Source organism: Sinocyclocheilus rhinocerous, unplaced genomic scaffold, assembly GCF_001515625.1.
Source record: "Sinocyclocheilus rhinocerous isolate Xijiao unplaced genomic scaffold, SAMN03320098_v1.1 scaffold475, whole genome shotgun sequence".
Taxonomy (NCBI): Eukaryota; Metazoa; Chordata; class Actinopteri; order Cypriniformes; family Cyprinidae; genus Sinocyclocheilus; species Sinocyclocheilus rhinocerous.
This window is the reverse complement of record NW_015646677.1, coordinates 1,539,749-1,559,877: the sequence shown is the minus strand read 5'-3', so window position 1 is coordinate 1,559,877 and position 20,129 is coordinate 1,539,749. Positions and strand designations below refer to the sequence as shown.

General features: G+C 34.3%; 2 protein-coding genes across 2 annotated transcripts in view; both read left to right on the top strand.

Moving 5' to 3' along the window:
* Positions 1 to 1,125, top strand: part of cog5 (component of oligomeric golgi complex 5) — a 78,230-nt gene extending 77,105 nt beyond the window's left edge. Inside the window, exon 22 of the mRNA XM_016512162.1 lies at positions 938 to 1,125. Within this exon, the coding sequence (XP_016367648.1) occupies positions 938 to 1,049 (112 nt within the window). The 3' untranslated portion in view covers positions 1,050 to 1,125. The remainder of the gene's footprint in view (positions 1 to 937) is intronic.
* Positions 1,126 to 3,477: 2,352 nt separating this feature from the next.
* LOC107707966 (transcription factor E2F7-like) lies at positions 3,478 to 18,845 on the top strand. Its single transcript, XM_016512087.1, has 13 exons — positions 3,478 to 3,542; positions 4,284 to 4,382; positions 4,469 to 4,756; positions 4,908 to 5,058; positions 6,393 to 6,614; positions 9,864 to 10,022; positions 10,105 to 10,242; positions 11,793 to 11,951; positions 12,049 to 12,118; positions 13,295 to 13,595; positions 14,211 to 14,382; positions 15,452 to 15,774; positions 18,341 to 18,845. The coding sequence occupies exons 2-13, from the start codon at positions 4,284 to 4,286 to the stop codon at positions 18,488 to 18,490; spliced, it is 2,232 nt and encodes a 743-aa protein (XP_016367573.1). The 5' UTR covers positions 3,478 to 3,542; the 3' UTR covers positions 18,491 to 18,845.
* The last annotated feature ends 1,284 nt before the right edge of the window (positions 18,846 to 20,129 follow it).

Below are 20,129 nucleotides of genomic sequence, written 5' to 3'. Positions count from 1 at the left end.
TTTTTTATAATTATTTTATATGATTTATATAATTATTATACCCTTAATCCATTACACAAGCTAGCTTAGTTTAATAGTAATTATTAAGCTTTTATTTTAAATTAATAAACATATAGATAATATGCAATATAAATAAGTTTTAGAATCAATAGCTTTAAACATGACTACATATGAGTTTAGATTTTTAAGTGTTTTATACCTATAAATATTATCAACTCTATAAACTAACTTTACACCGATAATGATTAATCGCGATTAATCGCATCCAAAATAAAAGTTTTTGTTTACATAATTTGTGTGTGTACTGTGTATATTTATTATGTATATATAAATACAAACACATGCATGTATATATTTAAGAAAAATGTTATGTTTATATATTTAATATATTTATATATGATATAATTTATATGACTATAAATATATACATGTAAATATTTTCAAATATATATTGTATGTGTGTGTCTTTATATATATATATATAAAATAAATATACACAGTACACACACATATATTATGTAAACAAAAACTTTTATTTTGGATGCGATTAATCGTGATTAATCGTTTGACAGCACTAATATAAACCAATATATATATAATTATATATACATACACCATATACATAATTATTGACTGTGATTTCCATATATAGAAAAATCACTGACATTTCTTAAGTTAATATACTTTTTTTTTTTATGCTCAGCTCTAAAATTTTTCATTGGCAAGAAATTGCATTTTATGAGTGCAAAGTTCCAAAAAATTATTTTTTAAAATCCCTATTCATAGAAAACTCATGGTAATAATTTAGTAGTTCAGACCAGAACTGAACTTCTCTGTGCAACATCAGCATGCTCTAGTGGTGCTTTGGAGAAAATACTGCAGCCTTTCTTTGATCAGCGAAAGCAGGTAATTAAAATGTGACTTTCCTTTGTTGCAGGGGGGCGCTGGAGGCATATGTGCAGTCTGTCCGAGCCAGGCAGGGGAAGGAGTTTGCCCCGGTGTATCCCATCATGCTCCAGCTGCTGCAGAAGGCCACAAGCGTCTCATAGGATCTGCAAACAGAGACATGTCTCATCAGAATAATGTAGACAATTCGTCATAACAATACACTTGTCTTCACCAAAAGAAGTCTTTATTATATTTCATTACATTATGATGATTATTTTGTTGAAGTCAGAAATTAATGTGTATAGGTTTACGATGTATTTTTTATGGGTTGTTTGATTACTACTGGCTTTAATAAGAATCCCTACCTTTTAAACAAATCTACACATATTTAAAAATAATCTGTTTTGCTGGGTGCAAAATTATTACTAAACACATTATGTAAATGCTGATTAAAGAATGTCTTATTCCTTCATCACAGATGTCTCATTCATCACTGGTTTTGATTTATAACTATAACAGTTATATATCTGACGAGTTAGCTTTTCACGTATTTTCAGATACAGAAAAATTGTTTGGATAATTTTTATTGCATTTTTTGCAAGGACACTTATTATAAAATTAATGCAATGACACCTAGGCATTTTAATTGTGATTTAACTGTCCAAATACTAACCTATGTTGGTGCTAGTATACACTAGTCAACATTTGAAGTGAACTTTTCATCAAAGTTGTCCTAAAGTTGTCCTAAAACCAAAATGCGGACAACTTTGATTAACTTTCTTGATCCACTTCAAATGTTGACTATTATATATAAAACAGTAAAAGGAAAATGACAGTGTTGCTTTGAAAAAGGACATGTATTTATCACTATCATACGATTTTAAATAACAATAGATGGTGTTTTTGAGATCCTTTAAGTCAGAAGCATGTTAAGTAATAGTTGAGAGTCGTAGCATTGTTTAATAATAGTACATAACAGGCTGTTAGCTGTATTACTGTAGGCCTGGTGAATATTAAGCTGCCTCTTAATATTCGGCTCTGGTTCAGTTCTTCTTCCTGTCTGTGAATCCTCAAAGTCTTTCCTTTGCCACCAGGGGCCACTTCAGCCCATCTTCAGAGACAAGAGATCCTCTTTTCATGTCTATCTCCACTTTACACTCTTTTGACACTGTTTTATTTGACCTACATGGCACAATCCCAGATTTTATTGTTTAATTTGTGCCTTCTGTGGGCTTGCCAGTAATATGCTGCTCTAAAACATTAATTCAGCTTCTCTTTCTCTCCAGTTTTGCATAATCATGCAAATGTGATTCATCCACTTGACTAACCGCTCCTTGAAAAATTAAATTAATTTTGTGTGCTTCTCAGACAGACCGTTAATCTGAAATATTTCACATTGCCATAGTGCACCAGTGCATATTTGATCTCATATAAATAACTGATCATGACATATAAATGGCATTAAAGATGATGTAACATGCACCCAAACAAACCCAAGATATTTTACATACAGCTATTTTAAGATTATTAAAATCCATGTAAAATGGAAATTAAGTCTTACCCAGCATCTTATGGTATTTCAGCTCTCACAAAAGCAGTCAGAGGATGAAGACCTTGAATATAGATAAAAGAGGCTTGAAAACTAAAATAATTTAAAAAAAGCAATAATCTGATAGCTTTTAAAACATACAACACAATATAAATTATTAAACAGAGTGCATTAAGAGGGAAATACAACAAACTTAAGTGAAAACACATACACTATATGAATGAATGAACGCTATATGATATTGATCAAATTTACATAGTTATTTTACATATTTACTCATACATATTTAGTTTTCTAGTTTCGTTTTAAGCAATAATGTGTGTGCATACATGCATATATGCATGTTTTATGACATTTGAACTGTGATGACTGATACATATCGGTTTTATTTGGTTTATACAGGTTCATTAGTTAGATACATCCTATTATTAGATATATTATTCGATTTCTGTGGTTATGACGTTGAAAGTACGCTCATGTGGGGGTAGTTTGTGGGTGTGGGGTATCTTCTCATATTACACTCTTTCCCGCGACAAAACCCTCAGTCGCGCCGAAACCCCACCTGTGTCACTCACCTTTGTTCCTGCCTGAGCTTGTCATTAATATCTGTCAGGGGACACTCGGCAATTATTTAATGTCAATTAATCACCTGTGATGATTAATTATGTCCCCGCTGAGTTACAACGGCGCCTTTAAAACTTCAGGCGCGCCTGCAATAACCGCAGAAGCAGATCAATGAAGAGCGCGCCTACCGCCCCGCCAACAAACCCCCACAGGCTTGGTCAGAACGCGTCTCTGATTGGCTACGACGGTCGCTCTGCGGCATTTCCTCCTAGCTCGGCCAATCACCGTCGATATATTTGCATAGCGGCAACGTGATTGGCTGAGGGAGGGTGTAACTCTTCAGAGCGCCAGAAAACAAGCTTTAGCGGGTGATTCCTACTCGCCTGACCATCGGTACGACTGAAATAAGAAGATTACTAGTTCAGATCTTCTTATTTAGAGAGAAAATTATGTTCATTTAAGGAGGAAAAGGAACGATCACCTTTGCAAAGGATTTATTTACGTCTTTAGGATTTTTCTATTCCAAGGACGGAACTTTAAGGTAAGAATATAAGGTTAAATCTGACTTGCATGATCTAATATAAAAACAATAATGTAAATTAATCTCCTTAAACTCAAGTTTGACTTTCACTGGCAGACATTTTACCAGTATTCAAATAATCAGAAAAACAGAGGATTTTTATTTAAGGACTTTTATATCATAAGCATGCTGCTGGGCTCCTACAATATAATGTAAAATAAAATATATAAAATATTGTGACAATCATATCAATATAAATTACTTTAAAAGTTTAATCATCATATTTTTTATTCTGAGAATCTGGTTTGGTTACCAGGCAACTGGTGAAGATATTTGCGCCAAAATCTTTCCACCATCATCAGATCTCAGATCACTTTTTAAGAACGTGATCATTAGTCATTAAGATTAAGTCATATGAATCTTACTTAATATTATATTATGTAATATAATACCCAAGATAATAACGCAGTGTTTTTTACTAGAAGTATTTGAATAACTTTTGGCAACATGTTATAATAACTTAATTAGTTAGTAACAAACATCACATTAATACTTTACACATCAGTTTATTTATATTCAGATATGTAATTTATGCAGATATATACTATATAACGTAACATTTTTGGTATTATATGTTAACAATGCAGAAGTTAATATTAATTTAACAGTGTCATTCATATGTAATAACATAATTCGGTAATAAACTAATTTACTGATAGCTTAAATGTACTGGTTATGACTGATTCATTTTTCTTTTTTTAGATGGAGATGAAGTGTTTAACTTTAAAGGATTTGCTTAGTGTGAGGACGCTAGTGAATAAGACAGGCTCAGGTGATACTGGCAACATGAATGACCAAAAAGTAAGAGATCTAAATGTAATAAAGCATTATTATATGACAGTGCATCTCCTGCCTCATTTGATGTCTAACGAATAGCCTGATTTCAGGAGAACATCTGCATGGACAGAAGGAAAATGACCCCACTGAAGTGTGAGTCTGTGAACGGACATAAGAGAGTTTCCAGCCCAGATATCACCCATATAACCCCCATCAAACACACAGAGAGGGTCCATCCGGACCCCTGGACCCCAACAGCCAACCTGAAAATGCTGATCAGCGCCGCCAGCCCAGATATCCGCGACAGAGAGATGAAGAAAACCCTCTTCAGACCCATTGAAAATGAAGAGAAGGCTATAGAGGAGGATGAAGAGGAAGAACTCGACGACTCGTGTCAGGTATCAAAAGAAGAAGTCTAAATCAGTGTAATGTTTGGAAACTTGAGGTACTCTTATCAACAGCAGCTTAGAACATGCATTTCATCTTAAATATGTTCAGTATCTTAATATGTTCAATAGTTTTAGCTGGTTTTATCTCTCTTTATTGCAGTATGAAGCGGTAGACGATTCTGAGAGGAGACCCAGCCGTAAACAGAAGAGTTTGGGGCTTTTGTGTCAGAAATTTCTGGCCTTGTACCCTGATTACCCAGAAACCTCTGAAAGCATCAATATTTCTCTGGATGAGGTGGCCACACGCTTGGGTAAGAGAAAATAACTCCTAATCATAATCAAATCCCTTATTTCTGTATAAAATACTAATGTAATGTAACGCCAAGTGGTTCGATATGGCAAAAAAAAAAATATATATATATATATGATATCACACTATTTGGTTTAAAGATAGTAAAAACATGCATAACAATTGCTAAAATTATATATATTTACATAGAATTTTAGAAATTAGATATAAATTATTTGAAAGTGAATTGCATGATAAAATAATTAGAATAAACAGATTTATACTTCAAATGGCAACTTGATTCTGTAATCCTATTATAGTATTTTTTACAAATAAATGCGTGCTTGCTGAATGCTGACGGTAGATGAGAAAGTATTATAGTGTTAACCAATATATTACTAATAATAGAAAAGCAAACACTTTTTTTGTATACAGTTTGCTTTCTTTCTATAACAGTTCTGTATAATAATTATTAGACAGAACTGTTAAACACATTAAACTAATGAAAACAGCGAATGAATTATATGGAAAAATAACCTGAACTTGATAAAATAAATCTGGGTAAATAAACAGATTTATGCTTTAGATGGCAACTTCTTGATTCTGTAATTTATTAAATTATTAATACATTAATTATTAAAATAATAATTAATTATTAAAATTAGAAATACATTATTTGAAAGAGAACTGCATGAAAAAATAAGTAGAACTTGATAAAAAAAAATTAATCCTTAAACAGATTTATGTATTTATTTTTTAATAATATTTACAAAATTGGTAACAAATTATTTGAAAGTGAATTATTAGAAAAATTTGAATTTGATTTTTAAAAAAATCTGAAAAATAAACAGATTCATACTTTAGATGGCAACTTCAATGATAGAAAAGCAAACACTATTTTTGTATACAGTTTACTTTGTTTAACAGTTCTGTGTAATAATTTATTAGACAGTACCGTTAAACAGACATTAAACTAATGAAGATGGAAAATGAATTATATGGAAAAATAATCTGAACTTGATCAAATAAATCTGTAAAAAATAAACAAATTTATACTTCAGATGGCAACTTCTTGATTCTGTAATCAATTATAGTATTTTTTACAAATAAATGTGTTTGCTGAATGCTGACGGTAGATGAGAAAGTATTATAGTGTATACCAATCTATTACTAATAATAGAAAAGCAAACGCTATAATATTTTTTCATATACCGTTTACTTTCTTTAACAGTTCTCATGCACAAAATAAAAGTCCTGTAAGCCATCAAAATAAAAGTCCCCATCGGCCAAACTAAAAAATGCTGTTAATTAATAATTGCAAAATGTCCACAAGTAGTGACTGTCTCTGTGACGCAGGCGTTGAGAGGCGACGTATCTACGACATTGTGAACGTGCTGGAGTCTCTGATGCTGGTGAGCAGAATGGCTAAGAACCTGTATGTGTGGCACGGACGCTCAGCTCTGCCGCTGACCCTGCAGGATCTCCATCAGGCGGGTCGTGAGCAGGGCTACCATCTGCAGATGGACCAGAGAGAAGGAAGCAGCCCGTGTGCTGCCCACCACATGCAAAACACGCACGGTATGACACTAAAATATTCCTGTTCATACTTTTTTGAAGTATTCGTTATTAGTGGTCGATCGATATCGTTTTTTTTGACTGCCGATATCTTGTAAAGCAGGGTGGCCAAAGGGAAAACTGGAGGCGGCCCATTCAAACCAGCACAGATTCAGCTACATAAGGAGCTTAAAATATCATCTTGTTGTGATGTTGAGTGCCAGAATCGACGTAATACAGCCTCAAATTAGACATTGTATCGCATACCTGCTGCCACTGCCAGACAAAAAAAACGACGACAGCTGTGGTTAAATGCGATAAAACGAGCGGACTAGACAGAAACTATCGTCAAAAATGCTCGCATTTTGCAGCGTACACTTCTTATCAGAAAAGGTTCAATAAAGTGTGGTCTTTTGTTGTTATGGGGGCGTCTAAAGATTTCTTATGCATCTCACGACTATGTCGTGTATAAAATAATGCCTGTGTGTAAAACAACAAACTGACGATTTATATGTTTAATCATTTGTAATTGTATATACATTGTTGTGATTAATTGCATCGGCCAAACAGGAAAACTTATCGGCCGATGCCGATATTTGAACGGCCAAGGCCGATATATCGGTTGACCACTAATCGTTATGCATTGCAAAAACAGATTTAAAAACCCGTCTGCCTTGGTTGCATGATCCATATACTGTCATTTGAATGATTCACTATATTGCACAAACAGTTTACATTAAAACCATTGTGACGGTTGCCCCATTAACACCATTATTAGTGTCTCACCCATGTGCTCCATTAATCGGTCACCTGTTAACAGCGTCTCAGGCTTCACAACACTGGTTACCAGGTCTTTGTGTTGATCACTGGTAATCCCATCACTGCACCGGGACTCTTTGCTCTCACAGACAGGCCGAGGAGGGAATCTAATTATTCAGAGGAAGAGGAAGCTGCAGGTTTAGATGTGTTTCTGTTTGCTGAGCTCTTGTAGCGGTGATTTGATTAAATCATATCACCATTGACCTTTGTTTGGAGAAACTACACTCAATTCAGTAAAAAAATATACTTCATACGTATATATTATAATTTAAGCTGACATGTTTTTAGAATATATAGTAGTAATATTACAAATAAATCTTAATTTAAATGAATAAATTCAGGTTATTATACTTAATAGAGTTATTTAACTTAAAACTAAAACCATAACCAAAAAACTATCTTTACTTGAAATAAACTTTAACTTAAAAAATACTTATTTTATTTCAGCTAGTTGCCAAAGCAGCATTTCTAATTTAACTTTTGTTAACTTAACTAAAATAACAAAAACAAAAACATGAATAAAACCTATAGACTTAAAAAACACAAAATATTAAACTGACAAAACACAACAAAATTACTAAAATTAAAAAGAAAAAAATCTAAATCAAAGTGAATTCAAATTTTAATAAAAAAAATATATAACAGTAGTAATAGTAGTAACAATCTTGTGCCTTTTTTCTATCGGATCCACAAATTTAGAAATTATGGTGAATATGATAAGTAGTTTTGTTAATTCTGACATTTTAAATCTACTGTATTTTTGTGTTAACAAAACAATTTTTACCAAAAAAGCTCTAGTATATAATTTTCCATCCAATTTTCCAAACTTATTTTTAAAATGCACGTTAGAAAATATGGATGCTATTTGAAATCTCTGGTGTTTTCTGCTTCCAAAATGATCTGCTGATGAAATAAAAGCCCCTAATGGCTTTAGCCCCAGTCATTCTGTTAAATTATTTAGTATAATGCAGATAAACTTATAATTGTCCGAGGCAAGTGATTTTAATACACTCAGATGTCTCAAATCTATATCTTGTATGTTTGTTTGCTCAGTAGCCAAGTATTTAATTTCTCTAGATTTGAGCATTTAAATTAATCTCTTTGTGTTTCCTGAGTTTGATGTCTTGATAAAGAAATGAAGCGTCCTGCTGTCCTCGTCTGGATCCTCTGATGTGGTTATTGTGTTTGCTGGCTTCTTGTCCCATGTGGCCGCTGTCGCCAAGCAACGGCTTTCCTTTCTAACAAGCTTATTACCGTCCCGTCATGAGGGCAGGAATCACTCGACCAGCCAATTCACCGAGCAATCATGCCATTCCTCATATCCACTAACTCTGATGTTCTGCTGCCAGTCACCTCAAATTTATTCATGTCTTCCATCGTCTCTTTTATGCCACATAGGGCTGGGTGATATGGCAAAAAATATATATATACAGTGGGTACGGAAAGTATTCAGACCCCCTTAAATTTTTCACTCTTTGTTATATTGCAGCCATTTGCTAAAATCATTTAAGTTAATTTTTTTTCCTCATTAATGTACACACAGCACCCCATAGTGAAAAATTTAAGGGGGTCTGAATACTTTCCGTACCCACTGTATATATATTTTTTATTCTCGATTTTTTTTTCAGAACGTTTGACCGATTCTCGGTTTTTTTACGATTTTTAACTAGTCAACTTGAAATTGTATTGTAACTACAACATGATTCAAGTAGCATAACTTTTTCTTTGTTAACAATCTAGTTAAAGACAATTTTATTCCAAGTGCACCACACATGAAGTTGTCAACATGTTAAACAAATCACTTGTTAAATATCTTTGCAGAAAAGATGCATGAACTACATCTTGTACAAACTTGTCTTATACATATTATATGTTCAGAAATAATACGAGGAAAATGCTTTCAAATAAATCTCAAGATTGTCAATGTAATTCATATTCAAAATGACTGAAGGTTATAGCACCAGTATTATTAACTGTAAATGTTCTGTAAAAACAATGAACAGCAGCTTTCAGCCTGCCATGATGCAAACATAAAATATCAGACATACAGTAGTAGTTACAGGTTTTTTATTCGCTTGTGCTGATTTTCCATTGTTTTTTCTGTGTAAACATGGACGCGTTTGACTGTTGCGCTCGCGTCTCGTACATGAAACGGCATTGTAAAAATGCGGCGCTCAAGTTAAAAAGTTCTTAGCAATATGATAATGTCAAAACATTAAATTCGAATTAATCGATAAAATCAGAAAAATCGCCCAGCCCTAACACCACAATTATTAAAACTGAAAAAGCATAATTCCTCGACTTATCAACAAAAAAAACATTTTTTTACTCTTTCTTAAGTTGCTGTATGATTTTCCAAAGACCTTTATTTTAAAGACAAATGCATTAATGCCTGGAATGCCAACTTTGACATGTTTTACAGTGTTGTAAGAATGGTTTATCTCTCTCATACAGCGGCCTCCAGCAGACGAAAGGATAAATCGCTTCGTATCATGAGCCAGAAGTTTGTCATGCTGTTTCTGGTGTCCAAAACACGGACCGTTACCCTCGATATGGCTGCTAAGATTTTGATCGAAGAGGGCCAGGATGAGTCCAGCCACAGCAAGTATAAAAGTAAGACAATTTTAATGTTAAAAATAATATGTATTCCATTATTGATTAAGAGTAGCTCACAATCTTTTTTGTGTTTGTTTAGCTAAGGTGCGACGTTTGTATGATATCGCTAATGTCCTGACCAGCCTGAATCTGATCAAGAAACTTCAAGTACGAGAGGAAAAGAGTCGTAAACCTGTCTTCAAATGGATCGGACCCGCTGATTTCCACAGCAGCAGCGGTACGTCTTGTTTAACCCTTAAAGATCTTAAAGGTCAAATAGGTCATATTCACAGATTTTATTTATTTGACTGTAAAATTCTAACAGAATGTGCTATTTTCAAGTCATTTTTTTCAGAAAACAGATGGCTTTCAAAAAATTTAAGTTATTGACCATTAATGTTGTTTGGTGAGTTTGTAAACAGAATTTAAATAGACAAAAAAAAAAAAAACGGGAATTTTTATTTAGGAAAAAAAAAAGAGAAAAATCGTGATCGAAAGAATCCAACACTTCATACTTGAAAATTCAACTATATTACATATATACAAGTCTTTTTGTGGCACTGGGTTGCACAGTTTTCATTCAGGAGGCTTTTTTGTTCATACACACACACATATACACATGCATGCATATACATACGCACCCATACACACAATCGTTTTTGTGCTGTTTACTCCTCCTTCACTATGTTTTTGTTTGTTTCTTTTATTATTTTATGCAATTTAAAACTCCTTCCCGCTCTCCTGGAAATTTGCCGGCAGAGTGCAAGAAATTACCGTAATAAGCCATACATTGCCAAAAAGCGCATGTTGTCTACTGTCAGGAGCCATTTTTGATAGTGTAAACGGTTGAAGAGTTACGGTAACATGAATACAGCTTGGTTTTATGTGTTGGCACCGACACAGTCGGTTTAAAGGCACAAAATATCCAAAAACTAGGTGCACAGTGTGATATATTTCATGCAGTTGTGTATTTATGTTATCCCAAAAGTTCCCAAGGATTTGTAAATCCAGAGAAATTCCAATTTTAAATAATGGCTCATCCCTGGTCATTGTTGCCTATCAATGACGTAATCTCTGCACTATCCTCAGTTTCAGCTTGTAGAAACTATGGCAACACACGAACACAAATGCTGCTGTACAGTTCAACTAAATCCATTACGGCTGTCGCGAATAAAATGATAATTAAATTTTAAAAAATGTGTTGACAGCAGCATTAAATTTAGATCTGCTCAATGTTGCTCCATGATTTTTTTATGTGTTTTTACAGTGTTGCGCATTATAACCAATCAGTTTATGAATGCAATGGCCAATCAGATGAGTTTTTGTTCAGTGCACTTGCTCGCTTACTGAATTCAACTCTCACACGAATTCTCTCATCATAAACAACAAAGTGCAGATGTACATATGATGTAAGAGATTCATTCATAAAACCATAGACAGCTTTACTGATTATAAAGGGATTTTTTTTTTTTTGAGTGCTTAAACTCGCGCTAGACTTAAGTCAGTCATAATGTTCTTTGACAATGTAAATGTTCTTTGCTCGCATTCTCTTGTATAATTTATTTGCTGTTTGAATAACTTTGGAAGGTACAGGTAATAAAAAAATTAATTCATTACCTCATCCGTGAACATCCTCCTTCATAATCAAGCTTCGCCTTTGTTATTGATTTGAAAATGCAAACTCTAGTGGCGAAAACGTACATATTGTGCCTTTAAACGGGTTAAACACTTGAAAATTGCGTCTCTTCTGCGTGATTATATTGTGATTATTTGTTGCATGTCTTTTAGATTCAGACGATTTGAGAGTCTCAGCAGCTCAGATCAGCACCACCGGGGAACGACGGGAGAAGATGACGCGTCACTCCTCCTTTCAGGTCATTCCTGCACCTCCTGTCAATCAAAGGCGGATAAGCTCCGCCCCCAGCACACCTCACAGACCTTCTACAGGTGAGAGCTGAGCTGAACACTTTCCATAATCTTAGACTGTCATTTACATTTGTTGGAACTGTAGTTTAGGCAACGTTTTTTGTGTTTGTATTTTCAGACGAGCCGGTGGATTATTCTAGGAAGAGTGTGAACACCAGCGCAGTGTGTCGACTGCGGTTTGGAGACAGGTGAGTGCACCTGTATAGAATTTGTATTTGAAGAAATTTACACATTTCAAACTTTAGTCGTTTACAAACACTGGGTAAAGATCTAGGCTGAAAGGTTGTAGGTTCAAACGCGAAGCATAACCATTGTGCCCTTGATTACTAACAATGTTAATTCAGTGTTATATATATATATACTACACTGAAAAAGATTTCACTCAGAAATTGCTAGTAAATTTCACAAAAAATACAAAGAAATGGCAAGGTAAAACTGACCTAAACATACAATTTTCAAGTAGAAAAACTAGTATTTTTTTATAAAATGTCCTCCAATAATGGTTTTATTTACAACTTAGAAAATTCATTTTTACAGTGCATTATGGTATTTATAATATTTTAAATTAGGTTTTATTTTTAGATTTCCGGTTTTCATTTCAATTCTGTTGTGCTTTTGTCATTTTTATTTAATTAAATTATTTTTTGTACCTCTATTTAGCGTTAATTTATTATTATGTCAGTTTTATAAATTTTAGTACTTAAACTTACTAATTTGAAAATTAAAAAAATCATTTGTACAGTGTATTGTAGTATTTATAATAACATTTTGAATTAGCTTTTATTTTTAGATTTTCCGTTTTAATTTTTGTTTGGTTTTTCTTATTAGAACATGAATATTTTGAATTAGCTTTTTGGGGGGGTTTCAGATTTCATTTCAATTTTAATTAGATTTTCAGTAATTTGGTCATTCTTATTTAGAATATATTAATATTTTGAATCAGCTTTCATTTTTAGATTTTCTATTTTAATTTTACTTAGATTTTTATTAATTGTCATTCTTATTAGAACGTATTAATTTTTTGAGTTTTATTTTTAGATTTTCAGTTTTCATTTTCAATTTTCAATTTTCAATTTTCAATTTTGCTTTTTTATAAATTTGTATTAGTTTTTTCATATCTCTCTTTAGCTTTATTTGTGTGTGTGTGTGTGTGTGTTAGTTTTAGAAAATTAGAGTACCTTAACTTAAACTTATGTTTTTCATTTAGTTGTCATTGCAACAATCTACTTTTAAGTTACATTTTTTCATATAGTGTTTATATTTTATTTTATTTCAGCTTTACTTCAGTTAACTAAAGCTATTTTTAGTTTCAAATTAACAACAACAGCACTGGTCACTAACTAGAGTGTTCTGTACATTTGTAGCGTTCAGCCCAGTGGAAGTCCTGTAGTGTCACTAGCAGTCCCTCTTCAGGCTGATGTGCCGTATGCATCACTGCCCGTTTCTGCCCAGTTCGGTCCTCACACGTTAGCGTACCTGCCCGGTCTGCCACAAACACCCCTGCTCATGGTGTACAGCGGACACGTGCCAGACGCCATCACCCAGAGGTCACCCGTCTCAGGCCACAGGGAGGCACATCTGAAGAAGAGAGAGAGACAAGAGGAAGAGGATGATGATCAGGCAGCTAAACGAAGCAAACGCTCTGCTTCCATAGAAAGTCAAATGGTGGGTCAGATTAAATGAGTCAGATTAAAACTATATGCATATACATATTTTAGCATATTACTGTGGGTCATTTCTGTCAAATATTTCAATTTATTTAATAACATTTTATTTGTATAGCACCTTTCATACACAAAATGCAGCTCAGAATATAAAAAATAAACATCAATAAATAAAATAAGACAATAAGCAATGACAAAAATTTAAGGAAAGAATAATACAAAAAATACTACTAAAGGTGCTATACAAATAAAAATATGTTTTAAACTGAAGTATCTGAAATAAAATCACACGGATCATTTTAACTTTATATATAATTACAAATGTTATATATATTTACATTAATATACATTATGTCATTATAAAAACATAGCTTAACAAAAATAAACAATAAATATAAGACAAAAAATTTAATTAAATAATAGTGATATATATATATATTATTGAGTATGATATGAATTGTTGAGTATATATGAAGATAAATTTTACCATGGTGAAATCACTGTAATGCACAGCCTTGAGGGGCTTATTGGTTTTATAATGGCGGCATCCACAATATTATAAACTGTCATTATGAAACCTGTAATTTGATCTCTGACTTTTGTGAATGTCTCACAGGGCGAGACTGAGAGTCTGAGCTCCAGCGCCAGAAGGTCTCCAATCTGCTCTCGAGAAGGTTCCCCGTGGGACGAGGCCTCGTTTGGGCCGATGAATGAGGAAGATGCGGGAGCACCCAGCCCTAAAGACCCCCTGCTGTCCTCTCATTACCTCTATGTTCCCAACACAGCAGGTACACAAAAACCTGAGCAGTGAATGTCATTGAGTACGTTTACATGCGCACGAATAATGCGATTATTTCCAATAATCAGAGTAAGGACTTAATCGCATTATGTTGTTTACATGTCAAGATAAACATCTTCACTCCCGTTTACATGCAATTTCCATTATTCGTATTATTCGCTAAGAATTGTGGTTATTTTTTACCGCCATTATTCACATATGCTACTGCACAGAACAAATGATGGACTTAGAAAGAGTATACGTGTGTTACATCGCCGCTGTTTTAATTTATTTACGTCGACAACTTGAACTCTGTTTCCTCGGTTCCCCAGAAATGCGATGCTTTCTTCCCCGCCATCATTTCTAATCTGCGTATTAGTGATGTCCGGAATCGTTCTATTTAACCGGTTCTTCTTAGTGAATCGGTCGAACCAGTTCACCAAATTGGACTGAATCGTTTGGAACAGTTCGCGTCTACAGTAAGCACTCATCCACAAATTACGTGCCCATGCGACTCCAGAATTTCACATATAGGCCTAAGCATATAGTTCATCTTCGTTATGATGCAGTTTTGGGTGTTTCATTTTTAATTTACTAAATGCTTCAAGTGCAGTTAATTATTTGTCATGCTATACGTGTGTTGTTGAAGCCATGCTCTTGTTTGCCGTCAAACGGTTGACCACTGCCGTGAGTGAATCCTGTCGCAAAATAATACAAATCAAATGACAGTAGTTTATCAGTAATCCTAAAAAATAACACTGCCAAACACACATGCAAAATGCGTCGAAAAGTCCTACACGACGGTAATTACACAACGGTGTGATTAAGGTGTGTACATGTCTATACTGCACTTCAATAATGAGACTAAAATAGGGATACTCCACATGTCTTAATTCGATTTGTGTTTACTTCGAGTATGACTTTAGCCGGATTAAGGTAATCAAAAATCTCTGTTTACATGGTAGATTCTTAATTAGAGTATTGTCTTAATCATGTTAAAATCGGAATATTGTTGTCCATGTAAACGTACTCCCATCTTTCAGATTTCACACTCATTCTAATGATTCTAAATTCTGTAGGTCTGAACGCTTTGAACTTCCTCATGCCAGCGGGACACACACAGGGTGGCGTGCCAGCTGTAGCTATGCCGTATTTTTTGGTGCATTCGCCACTCATAGCGGGTGCAACGCCCACCTCTGGCGCAGAGGGGGCTGCCAGCAGCGGTCTGAGTTTCAGCGTGCCCACCGTGTTGTCACAGGCTCATTTTGTGATGGCAGGAGGAGCGTTTGGTGTGGCCGAAACACTGAACACCCCTGAGCATCATGGGCACAGATTACCAGCAGCCACACTCTCGCCACAGGGACCACGAGCACAAGAAAGCCCTCAGCCAGCGCAAACACAGGTCAGTTTACTGCATACTGCTCTTTAGTGATGCACTGAATTTCCGGTTTCAGCCTGCAACAGGTAAAAATGTTAATTCCTCGCTTTTAATGGCTGGATGAACTGAGATCTTTTAGTCTGTCGTTTCCCAGTTAACGTTCTCAGAATGTTCTGGCAAGGTTCTCTCAAAGTTACTTTAACAGAACCTTCAAAGTTATCTGGTCTTTAATAATATTCTCAAAATATTAGCACAAAATGTTATTGGGAATGTTTTTTAGTTGGATGTTTATCTAACGTTTTTTTAAATGTAACTACTTGTTTTAGAATGTTCAGAGAACATACAAAAGTAACATTATAAAACGGATAGTTCCGGTCCTCGATTCTGTTTGGCTGAGCCACGTTCGAAGCTGTTGTAAATTACTCAGCTGTTCATAGACTGAGCAGGATGGAACTGGCTTAGAAGGAAATCTCTTAAAAAGCGACCCATATTACACCACAGTCCATATTCCCATATCCCAAGTCCATATTCAGTGCAACTGTATTGAAACGTACTGCCAATTTAATTGCAAACCTTGTAGAACATATTTTATCCAGATAATGGTACTCACATGTGGATTCTTCTGTTAATGAACACCATACTGAAATATTCTTGACAGAGTTTTCTGTACTATTTATTGAGTTGTGCAGTGCAAAAGAGTAAGCGTGGCCAGTGATTAATATTAGTCTTATAAATCGGTTCTTTTTAAGGAATCAAAATTAAAATATCTAGCGCAACCACTGAAGTCCGACTCCCGAACCAATGAATCTATTGAGCCGGTTGTTTTTAATGAATCAAACAAATACAGACTGAGGTTCTTTCTAATGAATCAAAAACATCTAGCACAACCAGGAAAGTCTGACTACCGAACAAAATAAATGATTATAAAACGGATAGTTCCGGTCCTTGATTCTGATTGGCTGAGCCACGTTCGAAGCTGTTGTAAATTACTCTACAAACATACACCTTTGTTTACATTTGTGTGTTGCTTGGCAACCTTTGTTGCAACCACAACCGATTCTAAGGAACTACATTGTTTGGCGGAAGAATAATGTTTTTATTAATATCATTACACTTTATTTGCTCTGTTTTATTTTGTGAAACCTTACTACGTATATGGAATAACCGTTTTATAAAAGCAATAAGCCCCAAGAAGCCGTGGTTTACAGTGAATTTATAACAGCTAAGGGGTGTTGTTAGGCACGACGCGAAGCGGATGTTATGTTATGTTCCCATAACATTCTCATTCGCAACCAAGAAAAAAAAAAACATTTTTAACATTTAAAAAAAAGCACACTTTGAATGTTTAGAGAGCATTCAGAAATAACGTTTTTATAACTTAATGGAAATGTTAGCAAAAGTTCTTAGAAAATGTTTTTGCAAGTTTCATTTCAGTTGATGCAAGAACAAAACTTCACTAAAAATTATTTGTAGCACACCTGACAACTAATAATCGCAATTATTTTATATGAAACAAAATCTCAGCTTTTAAATTTTGCAAGTTATTTATTGACATTCAAACAATAAATGTGGTTTTGACGCTCTTTAATGTGGCGTGACCGATCACGGTAGCACCTCAGTTCGAGCGGCACATATACCGATCATCTCTTCCTCTTTAACTACTAGTTAAGCACAAAATAAACATGGATGAGCATCTGGTGTTCAAAGAAACAAAACAACTTACTGAAATGATTAATGTCTCACGTAATCGCTCAATCAGTTTCAAACGCTGAAAGATGCTGGTAAAACAGCCTCTAAACAATGCTTTACTTCAAAGTCCATAAACTCAATAGTTAGGAAAAAAATTATTCTACAGAGGAGGATTTTGATAAACATGCACTATATTACATATTCATTATACTTAACCTGTCGTGTTCATTATTTGATGTAAGTTTGAATAAATCTATCGTGAAAACAAGTTTTAATTACAGCCACAGTTGAAATGATTATATCTGAACAACGAATTGGAGTAGAAACATAATTATATCATTAAAAAGTTGATATAAAACTGCCTTTTGTGCAATTTAAATTTAGTGTTGATTATTAAATAAATATAATCAAATAATTTGATTGAATCATTATCAAATCAACTTTATTTTCAGTTTTTGGCTAAATGAAACCTTTAATCATTTTGGTGCATCATTACTGTTTAAAAAAGATAATAATAATATTGTCACGTGTATGTTCCCGTTTAGTTCCTGTTTTCCTTATTTGGTCCTTCCTGTTCCTGTCCTCGTTGTATGAATTTGGTTCCAGCTGTGTTTGTTTAATTAGTTAATTTGCTCCCAGGTGTGTCCCATTGGTGTCTGTGTATTTATAGTGAGTCCCGTTCTGAGTTTCTTTGTCCGGAATTGTTTATGTCCCCTCCTTGTGCTACGTGTGATTCCCTGAAGAAGAATATTAAACTCCTTTGTTTTGTACTCCTGGTCTCCTCGTTCCTCGCTCCGTGCTCCTCACAGTAGCAACCCGTGACAAATATGCAATGACAAACATGTGAAATGGTAGTACGTTTTATATAGTGTTTCTGACCTTCTCACTTCTGCTATTTCAGACTCCTGTGACACCAAAGGAAGCAGCAGTGGGGTCCAAATCTTTCTTCGAGACGCCTGGAGCTTTTGGGTCTCTCAGCACACCACCGGCGGCACGCAAAAGAGGCTCCGCCCAGAGGAGGCTGAACATCGGACACGCCTCAGCCAATTAAACTAGCCGCTGCATTTGTGTCATTATGTTTTCATGCTTCTGTGGTGCTAGAGTGCCAAAGACAGAAACAGCATTACACCGCAAAATTTGACTTGAAATAATTCTCATAAAATGAACATTTCCTATTTAGTAACTAGTGAACATCAGAATAAGAGGGCAGATACTAGTGTGATATTGGAAATAGTCTGTTACACACTCTTGTGGCTATGTTTATGTTTTCCCGCCACCACTTTTGATCGTTTTTTGGAGTTCTTTTGACATCCTACCAGTATATCGCCTGATTTTGTTTACCGTTATTATTTATTAAAGTAATCCAGAGGCTAAAATCAACAATCCAGCTTTAGCACTACGTATTTAAAAATAAAAATGAATGAAGTCTGGATTGGCTTCTGAGGAAAAAACTACACAGATCTGCTCTATAGTATGTTCACTATCTCACAGGTAAACAGTTTGTAGAAGTGCCATATTGGTGAAGCCGACATGCCTTAGAAATGTATTTGGTACATGATGCCTTCACCACAGAGAATAAATGAATTCTGAATGTATTTGGGATAAAGAACAAAATAATGGTTGTAATTTTTGACACTGTTAAAGTTTGAGGTGCTACATCTGTGAAACGAATAGGAAACAAAGACATACTTGAATGACCAGTGAATATGATCTGCAGAAATATCACAGTACTGTACTGTTTTGAAACAAAGTATGTTTGTTTTAACTGTTCTTAGACTAGTAATAAATTATTTTTCGAAACATCTGGATTGAATTTTGCACCACAATCCATAGAGCTGTACGGTATTTACAGGTATTTTACTGTACTGTAACTCGTAGCATTGAATATTTTGTATACATGTTATTTTTTTGTATCTGTCAGTGTTTAAATGTCTTTGTTGGATGTTTAAAGCTGCACTGCTGAATCTGTATGGTGCTTTTGTTTGTCAGATGTATTTTCAATCATTTTATGTATGGACACAGATGTCATACATGTAATACAAAATAAATATATGTAATATTGTTTGGTAAATCTTGCATTTATTGTCTTACCCATTTCATATGGGTATGAGCACAGTGCAAAAGGGCTTAATTTTGTGCGAACACAAGATGGCAGCATATACAAAATAAATGACGTGCAAGACATTTTCCATGATCCTTCTCAGAAACAAAGGGAAAAATCTTTATTGATTTGTCCTCTTGAGAGTGATATTAAAACAAATGATTTATCAGTGCATCTGTATTTAAACACATGGAACCTTGACATCCCATTAACTTGCTAATAATTGTCTTTAAAGAGATTAAAACAACTGTCATTTTTTTACCTTGAAATATCAGTTTCAGCATGGTATAAACTTCTGTTAGCTTCTTAGAGAGTTTCTGTTTCTTTGTCCAAACGTCTGTTCTGGGACTTTGGTGTTCGGTGAACGGGTACGAAATTCCGCGAAAAGGGCGGATTGCTTTACGGCAGGGGTTCCAAAGTCGCAAAAATAGACAAATGTGCGTACAGTTGCATTACAATAAACCCAGAATAAACACTGCTATAGTAAATGTTGAGCCATATTTATTTTTTAAGGCTGACGAAACGTCGTTTCGAGGAAAATTGTAAAGATTAAATTTCTCCTAGGCTTCTAAACTATTGTATGCCGTTT